Genomic DNA, 18,387 nt, shown 5'->3' on the forward strand with positions numbered 1-18,387 from the left:
CTGTCGTCTGTAACTGACCTACTTTTAGTCTGAATCTACCTGTGTCGTTGTGTGTCATATGTAAAATGCGCACCTGCGTTTGTCATCTTCTTCTTCCTGCTTCCGGTCAATATTTTGTTTCTCTTGAAGACCTCCAAAAATATGTGGATAATTTTATGAGGTCTAAACTAGAACTTGTTAAATCTGTATAAAATGTTACCGCTTATTATTAATAGTATAGCGGCAGTATTTCTATTGAGCACTAAAGGTTTGTTTTATTGATTTAGAATAGATCTAGATTATAAATCTAGTTAGACTAGAGTAGTTTATTGGGTAAACTTAAATGATAGTTATAAGACAAGTTAATGACTTAAACCAAGTTAAACACTTTAAAGTTTAACTTTAACAACTTCTAGATTGGTCTAGTCTCTAGATCTACATTATTAAGACTTTTTCAAACCTTTTGTCACTTTTAAGTGTCTTTATTGTCTTTATAAAACTAGATCTAGTTTAGTTTAATTAGTTTAAACTCACAGTCACAGCGTGAGAATGTAGAGTTCAGCATGTAGTATGTTATGTACTATCATATGTTGAAGAGGTCTATAGACTAGAGTAAACATTCTCTCAGTATAGTATAAATAGATTATTATTCAGATAGTTAAATAGATCTATTTATCTATCATCTAGTTAGAGATTTTGTTTGATATAATATATAGTAGTTTACATGAAGATCTAATAGCTGATATAGGATTTTTAAAAATTATTTGTTTACGACATCTCTTGATTTTTCTTCAGTTTTAGCTCAGCAACCTGAAATTGTTGATGAAATTTGGCCTGAAGTCCAGCCTATTGGAAGAACAGGTCGCATCAATTGTACAGTTGCTCGCTTGAATGAAAATACTGTAAGTGACTTGAGTACTATGTAGTATGTACAGATTTAATATGATGCATTAATTTGAATTAGTAACTTAAAACCTAATAAATATAAAAATGGCAGATAAAAATAAATAATTATATCACATTTAATTTGACAAAGTTCCACCTTAGGCAGACCCTACTACCACTACAGCTCAACATAACCAACACACTGTATGGCAGTGATGAACAACTGAAGAAAATAGCTCACTATTTTTTCAGTCTGCAAATGTGCATACAACTCATCAGCCAAAAACATGGTTAGAAGAAGAAGAATGTGACAAAGTAGCAGCCATGTCTCACTATGAACATTACAATACACAGCAGCTCAGATCTGCCACTTTATGCTAGCAATACTGTGCAACCAAACCGATGATGCATACATATTAAATGAACAGCAGCACCAGGGACCAAGTTTTTAAATGAGAGAAAGTAGTGAATTAAAATGAGATGAAAATAAGGTACTGTGTCGACCAAGGCTCGAACCAGTGACCCTGGAAACGACAACACAGCCTAGCGATAATGCACATTGCGAACTTAACGTCTAGACCATCGGATTGTCCAAAAAACATTCTTCTGGTCCAGAGTCATTTCGCTCGTATGAAAATTACCACCCCAGTGGTCAATGGTCACATGCCCTAGCCAGCTCCTCCCCCACCCGCCACACCCGTTCACCAACAACTTCAATAGAGCCGACACAGACTCTTCTTATACTTCTTATAATTATCTTAAAATGTGAGCTTAATTAATTAATTATTTAATACTCTTTTAATACATTTCAGGTGACATGGTATCATGAGGAATACAAACAGACAATATCTGTTGGTGAAACTATTGAAGTCATGAATGATATCATTGGTGGATTAAGAAAGTATGAAGTTCAGGTCAGAAAAAATGTAGATCGCGTCACCTACATGCTGGTCATTCGTCGCTTGCGCCAACAAGATGCTGGTTGGTACCAGTGCACTGTACGTATACAGTCCGTGGAGAACAACAAATGGCCAACAAAGAAAGGACAATTAACAGTGCAAGGTATAGTTATTTCCTGTAGTAAAATATTGCTTTGTAATTTATTTATTACCTACCTGGTCAAGACTGAATGTTAACCACGTTTCCATTTTATCAAATTGAGAATCTATTAGACTGAGCAGCAAGAAATTTAAGTGCTGGACTGTTTTGTGTTGCTCATTTTCAGGCTGTTGAAATTCTGTGTATATCATCATTCTAACCAGTTTTGACATATTTCACTGATAATTTTTTTTTTAGATAATGTGAAAAGACTTTTGCAATTCAAATTCAAATATTTTAGTAGAAAAGGTTTCTGAAAAAAAAAACTTTGTATGGCGCTTTTAGAATTAGCAAATTAGTGACAGATTTCACTGATTTTTTTTTTTTTTAGATAAAATAAAAAGACTTAAATTGCAATTGTAAAATCAAATTGTTTTATTAGAAAAAGTTTCTGGGGAAAAAAAATACTGTGTATAGTATGGCGTTTTTTAGAATTAGCATAAGCATTCCATTTAATCTTTTAAGATTTGGGCCTGCTTTTGTCTGTATGGCCTTCCATCTTGACTATAACAGATTACATTTAAATAGTTAGTGAAAGCATTTAAAAAGTGTTTTTCCTAATTCATTTTCAGTATTTTGCATTAATAGAAGCATTCATAAAGGGATTTTCCTAATTATTTTTTAGAATTGTGTATTTTTTTTAAATACAGAAAGTGAAAATTACATAATAAGTAATTATTTGTTTGTCTAAGAAATTGCAAAATATTTTTTTACCGATTTAATACAAATTGTTATTTTACCCCCTCTCATTTTGATTGCTAATAAAAGTAAAATACAATCTTAAATTGACTTGAAGTATTTCTATATTTTTGTCACAGTTGCCCCAACCATTAGGACAGGTGATACAACTGCAGTGCTGCAAGTGAACAGGGGACAGAACTCTACACTACAGTGTTCAGCTACTGGGATTCCCTTCCCTAACATAACCTGGGTCAGATTGGATGGTGGATTGTTGCCAGTTCTTCCCACTCCAGTTGCTCAGTTCAGAGTAAGTGTAATCCACAACTTCAGAGATATTTTCTCTTTGCATTATTGGGCTGCTCATAGTTTCTTTGTGATGCTGAAATTGCCAATTTGGGTTTATTATTTTAGGACAATCTTCTTATTTTATGACAGATCTAATATCTAATAGTCTTTGTTATAAAACTTTGTCAACTGACTGTATCTATTTGTTTAACTTTTTCTTAACACTTTAAAAAAAAAGATACCCTGCTGATGCAGAAAATCAGCCACATTGCTTATTTTCTTTTGATTCTTCTTTTAATTACTGTCAATACTTATGAAAGCATTATGAAAAAACAATTAATATAAAGATGTTTCATGGCTATAGTCATGCATGAACAGTAATTAAATCCCCTTTGTCTTTCTGAACTTAGGGACCTGGTTGCTAAATATAAACTCTTTCTCTCCTAACCGACTATATCATCATTGATTTTATCCCATTATGCAACCTAATCAACAATATTATCGTCTATGCTTAAAAAGTCAGTTATTTTATTATCTTTCCTTACAAAAGGCTTTTAATTGCTTATAAATAAATCATAAGTAGTTTCACTTTAGAAAAAAATACAGATTTTTTTTTCATTTTGTTCGTCTTTTTGCAGAAAAAAACGATGTTTTTAAAGAGTGGGGGCTAAAAAGGCTCTATTTTTCTATATTAATTTTTATATGGGGTGTGAAATGGGATTGTGATCTCAAGACAATTAATATAAATGTTTTACATATGTTATATTCTACATTTTGTGAGAATATAAATATATATCATAAAAAAAGACTTTATTTAATTTGGATCATAAAATATTGCCTAGATCAAGTTGAGATCTAGTTTTAAGGGAGACTCGTCCATAGTCAATAAGTTTTACCTTCGGAGTCTCACTATCCAAAATAAACTTTTATTTTCGTTTTATAAACATATTTTTAAATTATCTAAAAAGGGTTTGCATTTTCCTTTGATTGTGTATCAAATATAACATTTTCTGATAACAAACAAAAAAGTTATTAAAGTTTAATCATAACAGGGTAGTGCAATATATATGAGTAAAATGAATAATTTGGTCTGACCGCGGAATATAATTACGGAGAGAAAGAGTTAAAGCTGCCTGGTCGTGCGGTTTGCGCGCTGGACTGTCGTTCGGATTTATCGATGGTCCAGGGTTCAAACCCTGCCCGCTCCCATCCCCCGTCGTCCTGCGGGAGGTTTGGACTAGGAAGTAACTATCTTCAACTCTGAAGGAACATCCGAAAAATGTAAAACATTTTACAAACATTTTACAAGCACCTAGCTTTTGATCCTAAGAATATCAGATTAGAATCTTGATGAATACTGAGATATTGAATATCAATATAGTCCACCCAGCTCTAATGGCATGACATTTGTTGGGGAAATTAAAGGCAGTTGGCCATTGTGCTGGCCTCTTGACACTTTGGTTAACCGTTGGCCATATAGATAGATGATCTCTTCATCATTGTCCCTATAGATAGTTCTGAAAAGGGAACTCTACATTTCTGAACCAAGTACTGAATACATATAAGTTATAAAAAGCTCTTAATGTGAATATCCTCTCCATTAAGCTCAGACAAACCACATGCTTCACTACTTTGAGAACAAACATTTATCTTCCTTAAAGTTACTAGATTTTAGTCTTTTTTTTTTTTTATTTATGTTTTATGAAATCAGGTGTTTGTTGTGTACATATTCTTTAAATGAACTTTGATGTCTATTAATATATTAACAGGGCCTTAAAAAAGATAATTTTTATAAAACACAAAGCAATAGATATCATTGTACTATTTCATAATCAATTTTTATAAAAAAAAATAATTAGTATGAGTGGGTCAGTATCAGGAACAAAAGTAGCCACAACCAGTGAAACATTTCGCAGGATATTTATTTACAGATGTAACTTACATTGCATTTTGTCAAAATGTGTAACAAACATTGCAGCATGTTACTTGAACAATCATACATAGTAAGATAGACCAAATAACAAAATTATTGCATTTTGAATGTTTCTTAGAGTGAGAATCTTCCCCTGGTGAATGTGGACATCCAACACATGGGTATCTACCGTTGTGTGGCTGATAATTTTATTAAACCTCCAGCCGAACATTTAGCAGAAGTTCTGGTGTTCCACGCTCCAAGAACAAGAGTAGTTCAAGACTCAGTTGGCCAGGCACAGAACCGAAGGTTTTATGCCAAGTTGGAATGCATTGTGCAAGGTAATTTTGTATGCTAGTTACAGGGTGCATTATTTATTAATTTTTTTTATAAAATTGAGTTAAAGCTTTATTAAAATCAGTACATCTCAGACCTAAAGCAGTTACAACTGCTAAGATAACTTGACAGATTTGAAGACTGTTTATATATTGGAAAAAAAAAGAAAAAAAAACCATAAGTCTAAATTTTGAAATAATTAATAATCGCCTCTGGGCTCAGCTAGATCCTATTACTCACTACAATTTAAAAAAAAAATTTAAAATGCAATTGACATGTAATGTGGGTTAGGGTTAGGGGAGGGGAATATAAAAACTTTTGTGTTGCATAATTTTGATTGTAAGTGTATTCTTTACAAAGAAATCTTGAGTTTAGCTTTGAACTTGCTTGTTTCATTTTTGAGTAGTGAATGAAATAAATGTGTGACATCACAGTTTCTGGAATTTCCATTCAATTTTTTCCAGTAAAATCTAGGCTAGTATTCTAAAAAGCATGCAAACTCCTTATTAAGGGAGAAGAAGGTTAATTTGTTTTGATTTTCATTTGTTCTTGTTGTAAATGTGTGTAGCAAATGTTTGGCTATATGGAATTTTAAAACAATTGTTGGATCTATGGATTAAAGTGCTTTGAATTTTATATCTCAATTTGAATTGTGCTTTTAAGTCAAGTTGGATTATATGAAGGGGTAAAACAGCTGGAATTAAACATTGTATCTGGAATATAATCAATTCAAATAAATAAACAACTTCACTCATATTTGATTCAACAAATTCACAATAATCAAACCCATCTGATAAAATAAATTTTAAATCTAAAGCAAAATACTTTCATCAATCATAACACATGCTGACTATAGTGTTTAAAATTCAAATAATAAAGTTAAAAAACTTTACCTTTCAAGTAAACTTCCAAATACTAAGGTAGAAATCATGTAAAACAAATATCTAGTCACTTGTAGGGAAATTTATACATTACTAAAAGATATTATGCATACTTCATTGAATTTTTTATATTTGTTGTTTTTATTTACAATATTATTCAACACCAAACTTTAATACATAACCTTCTTTTCTGTTTTGTTCTGTAACCACTATTTCTTCTTTTTTTTTTTTTCTCTGCAGGTCATCCAGAGCCGACTGTTACATGGGAGCGTGTAGTCAACAATGGACGTGTCCGCATTACAGATGATGAAAAGTATGACATCAACAAGCAGACAAAAGACTTGCAGAACTTAAAGGCCATGGAGAGCTGGTATACTTTGAAGATCATCAACGTCCAGGCTAATGACTACACAACTTACTACTGTATAGCTGAGAACAATTTCGGTAGAGCTAATTCTACCATTGTGCTTTTTGGTAAGAATTGAATGAAATTTATTAGGTTCTACAACTTAATTTTTCAGGCTAAACAATTACTGTAGTAAACAGCATATACTACATAAGAATAGTTATCAGACATACTTATAGAGATCATGTCCTATATTCAGCAGGCATGCAAAAATGTTTACAAGCAACCTGTTCCTGGAGATCTCTGTAATTTTTATTATTGTGGGCATACTGTTATGGTATGAATGGCTGTCAGGTTATTTGGCATGGGCTGGATTATCTTTAAGTAGAAGGCTTTTCCCCCAGTGTGGACTGGGACATTGACATTGCTTGCTATATTTATCTACATTTCTGAAGGAATGCCTAACAAGTCAAATCAATGTGGAAAGAACATTTCTTGCTAATCAACAATTCGTCCACAAAAGAGAGATTGATTCACCATTGATTTAGTTATAGGCACATAATGTAGACTTAACAAGATATCATGCACATGCACTCTATTTTTAAGTGAATGATGAAATTCTTTGAAAAGTCACATTGTCTGAGAAATTATGATCTAGTAGTTTTACAGCACATGATTTACTAACATGTTTCATCATATACACTGAAGGTCTAAGAATAGCTTTTTAAGTTACTTTTTTTTTTTTTGTTTAGCTTTGTATGTCTTTGTCCTCCTATGGGTGTGCTGGTGTCTGGTAAGCTTATACTAAGGATGTATCAGCGCCTTTTAAAATATCTACTTTACAAAAAAGATTTAACATGATGGTTAAGCCATGGCTAACTTTTCTTTTTCAGAAGAATAAGCACTAAAACCTATATTAATAGGTTTTGTGTTGTAATGATCAAACTTATGGGTTACAATTTCAGGATTTTTAACTTAAGAATTTTTTATATATTTTTTTTTTTTTTGATGTCTCAAAGTCCACCCAACTATAATGGATATGTGATATAGCTGGGGAAAGAAAAGAGGGTTGGATGTTGTGCTGGCCACGACACCCTTGTTAACTTCAACACAGAAAACAGAATCTGCAAAATCTGAAATAGTAACTTTACTCATTACTTAGCTAATAAAAAAAAACATTATGGGGGAAGGATGGTTGAACGTTTAAATAATTGGCTTCAATCAAATACTGATGATGACTGGGATTTTGAATTTTAGTATTTAAAGGTGCTGCTGAGTCCATCCAACTTCATAGGCATTAGTCACAATGTCTGAAAAAAAGAAAAACATACTCAAGAGAACCACAAAATAACAATTCTTCCTTGTCAATAAATTTGTTGCTCATTGTTTTTAAGTTTAAACACTTAAGTTGAATGTCATCAAAATTAAAAATATTTAATTGAAATATTTACATGGAAAAGGAAGTGTACTCTGGGATTCTTTAGTATGTTAATGTCGTTCTCTTGGTACCTCTCACTTGCACATATGCATTATAGTGGCCAGTAGCTAAGAGACAAGTGGTACTGAGTCTTTATAACTTGTAAACTACAACACTTAATTGCAGTGCTTGATTATTTCTTTATGTGTTCTCTTTATTTAACTTGTGCAAAAATCTTTTCATTACAGAGACCACTGAGTGTCAAGGTGCCAACTGTCCCTCTCTGCCACCATCAGCAGCAAGCTTCTCAGAGTTGTCCATCATCTTAATGTTGGTTATCTCCCTTGTTCACATCTGTTAAAGTTTTGTCCTGTTTAATTACTGTATGAGTAATGTAAGGTAATTTACAAGCTAAGTTGGTTGTATTATCTTTTCTGGTGATTTTGTTAACCCGATTATTACTTCAAACATTCCTTGCATAAGCATGCATTCCTGGAAACCAATCTAATGTATGTATTATATGATTAGAAGTGAATAGTACAAACATTTTTTTTTTCCTTTGTAAATTACCTTACAAAAAAAATATAAATAGTCTTGCCTTGTGACCTTTCCATTAATTGTATGTTGTTTTCTTACAAATTGAATGGTTTGAAAACCGGGACACTGGGGGTTGTCAATCCTGTCATGAACAATAGTAACTTTGTGTGTGTGGGGGTTCTTAATGCTTGTAAGGTAAAGTATATTCAAGGAATGTTAAGTTTTTGTTACGCGCTTGAAAAGGTTGTGTTATCAATAGCTGAATTTCATTAATATGAAGCATCATATAAAGATATATCTTTCTAGCTTAGAACCATACTTGTTAATGCCTGCAGCAGTAAATCTTTTTATCTAGCATTGAACCAGTATGTGGACAGGAATCGATATGTATGCCTTTTGGCACATTGGTTTGATATTTTTAGATACAGGATTAACTTGAATGAATGTACATTGTATATTGAGTTTACATTAGTAATATTTGTATAGTTTCAACTTGTAAACAATGGCATGATGAATAATGTTCACTTTATACATGTTATTTCTTTCAAAATTTTGCATAAGCTGCTGAAATCAATGATATCATCATTTAATCTTTCTATCATTGAAAACTAGAGCAGAGAAAGAAATGCATTGCTGTTTCATAAAAAATATTGTCAATAGAAGTATGTCCAAGTGGAATGTGAGTTTGAGAGACGAAACCCACTTGGCTACCTAACAAGGGGGCTAGAGTTTCACAGCTGCGTTTACTGAGCGCCTCAAGGCCCCACTTGTCCACAAAACAAATTGGATGTGAGCACATTGAGCATCATAAGATGCCCTATACAAAAGGAATTTTTAAAAATGTGGCTTGAGTTAACTGATTCATAAAATGAAGAGGCACACTGTATATCTTCTAAGAGCATGAATGAATGGCTAAAGTGATATGTCCTAGGATGTGTATGTGTACAAACAGAAAAAAAAGATTATACAGAGTGGACATTTAGGAAAGCTAGTTTTGTTAAAATGTCCACTGTTCTAACCAGTATTTTTATAACACTATTATTTAAAAAATCCTGTCACTGTTAATTTGATGACATGTAAATCTAAATTAGTTTTTAAGACAGTAAAACATGCCAGTTAAACCTTTTGTGACTTGTGCTGTAGTCAATTAGGTGCATTACAAGCTGTTTAAGATTTGGCATGTGTAGTCAAAGTTAATGTACACATGTTCTTTCTGTATGTTATGGTTAAAAGTTACTGTTGTTGTCACTATAACTTGAAACATTTTGCAGCATATCAGATGTTAAATATCACTTTTTTAAATTGTTTTATATAAAATACTATGTTCTTAACTTGTGTATATAGTCTTGTACTAAGCAATCTCATGCTCATAGTTTCAATATTGTTTCATCTTTCTCCACTACTATTTCTATTTTACATTTAGAACAAATCTGAAGTTTTTGACTCCACAGTCTTTTTTTTTATTGAAACATTCTTTTTTATTCTAGTGCAGTGGTTCCCAAACTGTTCCGGGGAACATTACACCTGATTAGGTGTTCTACAAACTATGTAGATAAGTAACCAGTAGACCACCACGTGAATTAATCTAAAAAATTAAGCAAAAGTGTTCCACGAAATACTCAAATAGTGTGAAGTGTCCTGTTAAGGAAAAAGTTTGGGAAACACTGTTCTAGTGTGAGGATGTGGATTATCAGTTTTCTTTGTATATACTCTGCAATATAAGCAAATTTGTACTTGTTAACATTTTGTGTCAAAGTGAGTGGGTCACCTCCAAGTTTATGAAACAGGTTTATTTTTTTTATTCTGTGTATGTTCAGAGTGGGGAAAAAAAATAGCAAAATTAATCAAGGAAATGTTTATAAGGAGAGAGAAAGAAAGCTTTATTGCATAGAAACTAGAAAGAAAAAAAAATTAATTAAATTTCGTTGGACTATTGTTGCACATAATAGTGCTAAGATCTGATACCTTGCTTACTGGTATTTTTTTTTTTTTTGTGTGTATTGGCCCTGTTGTTTGTTTTTCCATTTAAAAAAAAGTGAGGAACTGTTCATTTGAGTGTGTCAACTTTATGTAGAGTACATTTTGTTCTCAATTGAAATATGCAAATATTTTTCTATTAATAAAAAAATGTCAACTATAAATATATTATTCAGTTTACCTTTAATTTGTGTGTGAGTTGTGCAAGCATTATATATCTATCTAATTCACTTGTGATAGAAAGACCTCATTGAAATAATTATATTATTATGTGCCTAGCTTGATGTTTAGTACTAAAACTATTGTATTTTATAGTGTAATTAAAGCATACATGCACAGCAGGTACAGAAAAGAAATAAAATCAATTACTGAGTGGATTCAGAATACCCAATAGTAAAAAAAAAAAAAAAATAGATGGAGAATAACTTTACTAATAATGTTACCTTAAAACAGTTACTGAACCAATGATACTTTTAAAATATTATAGACCCTATTCAGAGTGGATTTGTATCGAACCTAACCTTTATGGCTAGAATAGTACAGTTTTCCAAAATTAATATACCTTTAAAATTATTGTAATAAATATAAATGCTGGTGGATATAAATTGTTAATCGATATAAAGTTACGTAGTTCTCAAAATATAAAAAAGCTGAATGTCTTTGAGTCTGAAAACTTAAGGAAGAGCTTTGCTGTGTTATTATCCTTATTCTAATTATATATTTCTTTATTTTGGTAGTACTATCATGAGGCATAGATGTTGAATGCATGGTTTAATTGTTGATGTGCCTGCACAGGTGAGTACCATTGTCAATGTGCTGCCATTAACCATGACTGCTCAACTCTGCACCAAAGAAGGGCAATGTTCTGTGTGTATGTGTGGTAGGAAGATTTACCTTGGGCAGAAATACATAAAAAACTTTGAAGTACTGGCACATCCCCCAATCCCAGTATAGTCCTAACCTTGCTCCAATCAGACTTCTTGTTGTTTCCACTCAGAGACATTAAGGGGCTGTAGATTTGCTTCAGATTAAATAGTGACAGAAACAGTGCATATGCAGATTAACCAAAAATTTTCTTATGTGGGCTTCAGGAAGCTTGTGCAACCATGGACCAACTGCATTGAAAATCACAGGAAGACTATGTTGGACCAAGTGTATTGAATAGCAATGGGAGACTACAGTGAAAAATTATGTTTCCATACATTTCCTATATGTATAACAATTAAATTTTTAACTGCATTGTGAATAATAGTTGACTTATCCCCCTTAATGCCAAAAAATAAATAAATACAAACACAGAACAAGAATTAAATCATCAAAAATTTGGGTCAATTTATTATATATAGATATCATTTATTACCCAGAAACCTCCCACATGTAATGGCCCACAAATTAATTAAAAGGGGAAGCAAATCATGCTTCTAGAGATGAGTTACAATCATCAATGGGTTGTATATTAGTTATGTAACAGTGAATCTATGCATAAGAAAGAAACTATCATCAAAATATTACTTAAAGAACCAGCCCTGAATTTTCAAAGTTTAAAAAAATGTCAAAATATATATAAGTAAAGTTTCCCTTTCAGACCTCCTGATCTATGATGATGGGCAGATGATGTTAAGGTCATCTGTTTCTCTGGCCAATGGTTAACAAGCAGGATGTGATGTGGCCAGCACAATGACCAACCGCCTTTACTTTCCCCAACTCAAGTCAGGTACCCATTAGAGTTGGGTGGACTCAGGGGCGCCCTAAAAATCCTGAAATTCAAAATCCCAGTCTTCACCAAGATTTGAACCCAAACTGAACAGCTTTAAATGACAAAACCTTGGATAATTTTTACTGTGTAACAATCTGCTAGCATATGTAATCACAATGAATGTGCAATAAGGATCAAGAAAGCAGTCTCAGCTTTATGATAAACAGCCACAGCAGTTTTAATTTTAAAAAGGAGGTTTTTATTTAACTTGTCATGCAGGGACTCACTTTAATTTATTTTACAATAAAGCTGCATTGGAAGGTGCAGTGGTAAAGTGCTAAAACGTTTGAGCATCGATGAAGACTGGGATTTTCAATTTTGGATCTTTAGGGTACCTCTGCCTCCACCCAACTCTAACATTAGTTGTAGGAAAGTAATGGAAATTGGTCCCTGGGCTGGTCACATGACACCTTCATTAACTGTGGGCAACAGAAATAGATGACCTTTACATCCTCTGCCCTATAGATCTCAAGGTCTGAAAGGGGAATACTAGCTCTGAATAAATTCAATACTTTTAAACTTATTAGTAAAACAATATTAAACATATATAGTATAAATCAACACAATCTTAAGTTAACAATGCATCAATTTAACATTACTATTTACATTAGAGCTCTCTATTACTTGAGTGTAATTCCAAAGGTTTGAAGTTTTACAGGTCTTGGTGGTCGCTCTATCTCTAAGCTGTAAAGATTAAATAATATACAAATCAATGGAATGGCAAAAAGAAGCTGACCAAACTAAGATGAAACAAAGTGACAAAGAGATTTTGTATTATACAAGGTCGATAGATTAGATGGCCACTATAAATCAGTCATACTTAAATGGTTGTCATATCAGTGACAATGGATCAACAAGCAAAAATATGTAGGTGAAAAGTTAGTTTTTTAAAAATGTAAGCTCAATTTCTTAAACAAAAGGCCATACTCTCAGTAAACTAAAGTACTTAGGGCAATATTTTTTTTAAAAAGCCTTATTGTATTTCCATGATCTGACATCGCAAAACACAAAACTCCCTTTTTTTCAATGATTAAGAGATATTTGCTTTTGGATGACAAAAAAAGTAGTTACACCTAACCCAAGTTCAATGAAGGCAATAATGAAATCTTACTTAACATGGGAGGCAGGATGGCTGAGTGGTTAAGTGCTTGGCTTTTGAACCGGAGGGTCCCAGGTTCAAATCTTAGAAAAGATAGGAATTTTCAATTTCATCATCTTTAGTGTGCCAACTGTAATGGATACTTGACATTTGTTTGAGAAAAGGAAAGGCAGTTGGTCATTGTGCTGGCCACATGACACTCTCATTAACCGTGGGCCATGGAAACAGATGACCTTCACCATCGCATGGTCTGAAAGGGGAACTTTCCTTAACATAACAGAGACAGTACCAAAAAAGTAATGACTTTTCCTTATGAGGCAGCAAAATAAAAACTAAGTATGTTATTTTTACAAGAGATCAAATTTATTTGATTCAAATTTGCGCTTTAAAGAATCAGCTGCTTGATCAAATAGAACTCTTTCTCTAATCATTAACCATTGCTCCAATGTGTTTCATGATATTAAATTCTTTAAAGTTCAACTGAAATTTTTTTTTTTTTAAATACATAACATCATAATGAAGAGAGCTTAATCTGAGACAAGTATTTAAAAATAAATGCAGGTAAAGACTTGGCAGAGAAACTAAATACAGAGCACAACAATGTTGTGAACTTTCATATAGCTCCACTTTATGTCAATTTACAAAAATTCCTCTACATTTTCTATCCTATCACATTTTAACTATATTTTACAATGAGGTTTTTCTTACCTTTTCAATGTAACTTCCAGACTACCATGTCGTAAATAGTCTATATAATGACTCATTGCCAAATTATCATCCAGTACTATTCTATCTCCATGAAGGCTTATTAGCACTATCATATATTTGATAGGGTATGGAATATTATTTTGACTTAGAATTTTTTCTTTCACCTGAAAAACAACATGTAACATCTAAATAAGAATACTTACATTTTACAATTTGTTGGCCTATAGACATATATTTTAGAAATATTAGCATTAATTACAACTATAATAATGATAAAATTAACAGCTACTAAAAAAAAATATTTTATGCACTATTTTTTTTGGTAAAAGTTGTTCAAAAGATACACTTTTCTTGACTTAAAGATCACAATGATATATGTCAAATTTATCCTGAAAATATTTCTTTACAAAATCTAAAATATTAAATATATTATCTATTATTTCCTCTGTGTTCTCAGGCTTTGGCCTTGCCTCAAATATGAGCATCTTGGGATATGAGCCATCAGTAATATATGGGTATAATAATTTTCATCTGCTTGAATCTTTCCCAGACAGAAGTTTGTTTAGACAGGCTGATGGAGGCCCAGAGTTCCAAGAGTCTTAGGCTCAACTCTTATGACAATTACGAAAAAGAAGAAGAAGAATCTATTAGAAGCATCACAGATAATTACTTCTGCATAGAAAAACCTAAACGTTTCTAAAAAAAAAAAAAAAGAAAATGTTTTTTAACTTAAAACTTTTTAAAAAATAGGCACAAGTAAAAAAAAAAAAAGACACATATATATATATATATGACACCCTTACCATAGATAACCTGATATGACCTTAATAAAACTAAAAAAAAGTTTTCTTTAATAATTTTTAAATGTTTTTAACTTTCATAAGTATTTAAAGGTAGGTAGAAGTACTCCTTTCAGAGTTTATGAATTATGGTGTCAGATGAGGTAAAGCTCTTTTATTTTTATGGCCGATGGTTAACTAAGGCATCATCTGGACAGCTCGTCAAGTTACCACATTTACTTCCTAAACATAAATCAGGAACCCACTAGAGCTGAGTGGATTTAGGGGCACCCTAAAAATCTCGGCTCAAAATTTCATTCAAACTCAAAACTCTTCAGTTTGGAAGCCAAGCTCTTTATCACTCAGCCCAGATGGCTACCTGATAGTGCAGCATGCATGATGGACTGTCGTTTGGTGTGTCAATGGTACAGTTTTCATATCCTGCCCATTGCCATATTCAGTCATCCTGTGGGAGGTTTGGACTAGGAAGAAGATTATCTTCAACTTTGAAGAAATATCCAAAACATGTAAAACATTTTACAAACAAACACACCTTTACAAAAATTAACAGTAATATTATTTTGGCTACTTACTGATCTCACTTTATCTGATGTATTTAATTGAAACAAGACCTTTATCTTCTTGGGCAGGAGAAGAACCTCCACTGTTTTGGTTTCTGTGAAATATATTGTGCAGGTAAAACATGATTTGCAAAAATCACAAAAGACAAACATGAATATGGAATTTTAAGTCGAAAATCAGTGACAATATCAACAGAAATTTTCCTGAAGTAGTCTCTTACAAAGAACCTCCTTTTCAAAGTTTGTTAGCTAGTTAAAGCTGCTGTTTAAAAGTTTTCTTTCAATGGATATGACAGCTGATTGCAGTGGCGTAGCCAGGGTGTGGGGAGGGGGGGAGACAATTTGATAATCCCCCAGGCACCCCTCCTCCCTACACGAGGGGATATGAGCCATTGGTAATAGGGGTGCAAAATGCAGGGGCTCCCAAAGAGGTCATTTTCTACCCCCTTCCTGCCCCCAATCGATAAAAAATTCCTAGATATGCCCCTGGCTGATTGGCAAGTGTATCTTTGCATGGTTTAAGCAGATTCTCCAAATGTAAAGTTATAGATTTGATCTTTGCCTAATGCCTCTATTCTTTCTTTATTTCTATGACTTATTTTAAAATGATAAAAGTTATGTCAGAAAAGAAGATTGTTGTGTTCTAGTCCAAACCATTTGCAGAATGGCAATGGATGACAGAATTCAAACTCAGGACCATCGCCATGGTAGTTTGAAACACATACCACCAAACCAAACAGTCATGTGCTATTATGTAAGCTAAACTACAAATGTGTGCAAAATACATTTTAGTAAATGCAGAGGCCAGTCAATTCCATCAAATACAAGAGTATGCAGGAAATAATATTAGCATTTAACAAGTATGTTAGAGGTATTAAATCTTCTGGTCATTCTCTGAATCTTGTCAATATTACAGAAATTGACTGCAGTTTTAGAATTAAGAAATATATAGTTACTTTCAAAGATTTATTACTTCAGTATCTATATACTTCGTAATTGTATATAAGTTAAACCCACTATCTGAAAATCATATTTAGTAACAGAGCTGACATGATATCTGAACATATCTCAAATAGCTTATGGCTTTTTCAATACTAAATCTAATTCTTAGTAAAATGTTTTACACGTTTCTGATGTTCCTTCAGAATTGAAGATAATTTTCTCCCGCAGGATGATGGGGGAAGGGGGGGAGCAGGGGGTTTGAACTTGGGATCATCAATAGGTTAGAACAGCAATCTAACGTGCAAACCGTATGACCAGGCAGCCAACCTGCTTATTACAATTCCTTATATTTTATACTTACCTGCTTCAAATTGATATCCTTCAGAAACTGCAGCCATGTTTAAGAAACACTCAAATTAAATACCACAATGATTGCACAGTTGAAATGTTTTGACAACAAATTTTTTAGTCAGTTTGCTGTTGTTTTTTTTGTGTTTTTTTCTTTACTGTGGATAAATCAAACATTTAGCATATAAGACAGAGAAAACAAACTCATATTAACTCAGATTTCGATTTGAATTAAATAAAAAGAAATGGTTAGGCAATGGTATGAATGAATCCAACTAACTTGATATCAGATTTTTAGGGATTATTGTTAACTAGTGATGTTATTTTTTTTCTATTTAATTATTTAATGATTTTTTTAAAACAAGCGTTATGCATCATATATTCACTGATCTCTGTTACACACATAAAAAGAATTAATGATATATATTTGATCTAGTATTTAAAAAATGTTTTGCCAACACGCTAAAAAAATTTTTAGTCTAGAACCTAAGGAGCTAAAAATTATAAATAAACTATAAATCTGCTTAGCATGTTCAATAACTAAAAAATAAATAGTTGCTAATTAAATTAAATTTAAGCAGAATTCATTCTATAACATATGAAAGGAATGTGTCAAATAATGGTGATTAAATTAATAGTTAATATTAATTGTCTCTGATCATATATATATATATTGTATTAATAATTAGGAATTGTCCTCAATTCTAAAAATAAATGATGCATGAGTAGGCCTACAATGTTTCACATAGACCACACAAACCCAGTTGTGACCTGCATATTTTGCCACATCTAATGCTGACAATAATATAAGCACATGTCTGATGTTAACAACATAAAGGATGTGGCTATATATTCAACTTATTTGTAGAACTGAGTTACTTTCGGTTGGGGACTTAGGTTTTCCTAAGGTTGGTAGAACTAATGAGGAGGGATGTGAGCTTGCTCCAACACGTCTTTGGAGTGAAGGATATTACATCTTCATGAGGGCAGCCCATGCATTGACTTTACACCAAGCTCTGCACAGAGAGCAGTTTATTTTATTAAAATTAAAGAGTTAATTGTTGACCTTTATGTTAATACAGATATTATATTAAAGATCTAGATCTATGATTGCGCCCTTACAACACTTAAACGTGTGTGAATAAAATGGTCATCTTTTCGTCTTTTTGCTTCGGTAGTCATGCAATCGCATCTTTCTTTCATAAATTTTGATTTTCTACTACGAATCAAATGGTTACCAATTTTAACTGACAAAACTTTCTATTTAATTTATTTATGTATTCCAGTCAACGCTACATTCACCCATACCCTGAATTCGTAGATCTATATATATCTTCACCGGACTTCACCCACACCCTGAATCCAGAACACTTAACTTCCTAAGTTTTGTTAACCTAAACGTCGTTGAGAATCTTGACTTTGACCATTTGAAGGCATTTGCGGCATTGCCATTTTCATGATATTGTAGCAAACTTTCGTGTTTTGTTTTTTGTAAAAATTACCGTTTTTTGTTTCAGGTACTTTAAGATCAACCTAGATCTAAAGAATCTATTAAATTATAAATTCACCCTGGTTAAAAAATGCAGTCATATAATCTAGATCTACATATGAGCAAAGATAACTGATAAGGAGTTAGGTATGTAAAAATCATATCATAGGGCCTACATGGTAAAAATAGATCTGGTCCAGGCAGGGAAAATTGGAAATTTCCTAAACTATTTTAGGCCGAATAAATCACTCACTGGCATATAAAATAGATCTAGATTTTTTTCTTCAAATTTTACTAATTATCTCCCTTTGAACGACTGACACTAACATTTCGAAGCAGTTTATGAACATC

At 32.3% G+C, this 18,387-nt stretch overlaps 2 protein-coding genes across 4 annotated transcripts; one reads left to right on the forward strand and one right to left on the reverse strand.

Moving 5' to 3' along the window:
• The first annotated feature begins 83 nt into the window (after positions 1–83).
• LOC106055284 (lachesin-like) lies at positions 84–8,376 on the forward strand. The gene is made up of 7 exons (XM_013211473.2): positions 84–247; positions 775–881; positions 1,677–1,926; positions 2,781–2,950; positions 4,980–5,181; positions 6,298–6,531; positions 8,069–8,376. The coding sequence occupies exons 1-7, from the start codon at positions 193–195 to the stop codon at positions 8,179–8,181; spliced, it is 1,131 nt and encodes a 376-aa protein (XP_013066927.1). The 5' UTR covers positions 84–192; the 3' UTR covers positions 8,182–8,376.
• Positions 8,068–18,194, reverse strand: LOC106055286 (uncharacterized). 3 transcript variants are annotated; one of them, XM_056011617.1, is made up of 5 exons: positions 18,116–18,194; positions 16,561–16,705; positions 15,270–15,352; positions 13,898–14,061; positions 8,068–12,774 (listed from the first exon to the last, which is right to left on the reverse strand). In XM_056011617.1, the coding sequence occupies exons 2-5, from the start codon at positions 16,595–16,597 to the stop codon at positions 12,711–12,713; spliced, it is 348 nt and encodes a 115-aa protein (XP_055867592.1). In that variant the 5' UTR covers positions 16,598–16,705; positions 18,116–18,194; the 3' UTR covers positions 8,068–12,710. The 3 variants fall into 3 exon arrangements, with proteins under 3 accessions (XP_055867592.1, XP_055867590.1, XP_013066930.2); XM_056011615.1 differs by having other exon boundaries at positions 18,050–18,182; XM_013211476.2 differs by lacking the exon at positions 18,116–18,194 and adding an exon at positions 17,856–17,870.
• Between the last annotated feature and the right edge of the window lie 193 nt (positions 18,195–18,387).

This window comes from Biomphalaria glabrata, chromosome 14 (assembly GCF_947242115.1).
Source record: "Biomphalaria glabrata chromosome 14, xgBioGlab47.1, whole genome shotgun sequence".
NCBI lineage: Eukaryota > Metazoa > Mollusca > Gastropoda > Planorbidae > Biomphalaria > Biomphalaria glabrata.

Bases quoted from the DNA above. Each gene is read 5' to 3' on its own strand.
- LOC106055286 (XM_056011617.1), bottom strand. From the start codon at position 16,597: ATGGCTGCAGTTTCTGAAGGATATCAATTTGAAGCAG. The intron at 15,353-16,560 runs GTAAGTATAAAA...TATATTTCACAG, and splicing joins AGGATATCAATTTGAAGCAG to AAACCAAAACAGTGGAGGTT. The intron at 14,062-15,269 runs GTAAGTAGCCAA...GTTGTTTTTCAG, and splicing joins CATCAGATAAAGTGAGATCA to GTGAAAGAAAAAATTCTAAG.
- LOC106055284 (XM_013211473.2), top strand. From the start codon at position 193: ATGTTACCGCTTATTATTAATAGTATAGCGGCAGTATTTCTATTGAGC. The intron at 248-774 runs GTTTGTTTTATT...ATTTTTCTTCAG, and splicing joins ATTTCTATTGAGCACTAAAG to TTTTAGCTCAGCAACCTGAA. The intron at 882-1,676 runs GTAAGTGACTTG...AATACATTTCAG, and splicing joins CTCGCTTGAATGAAAATACT to GTGACATGGTATCATGAGGA.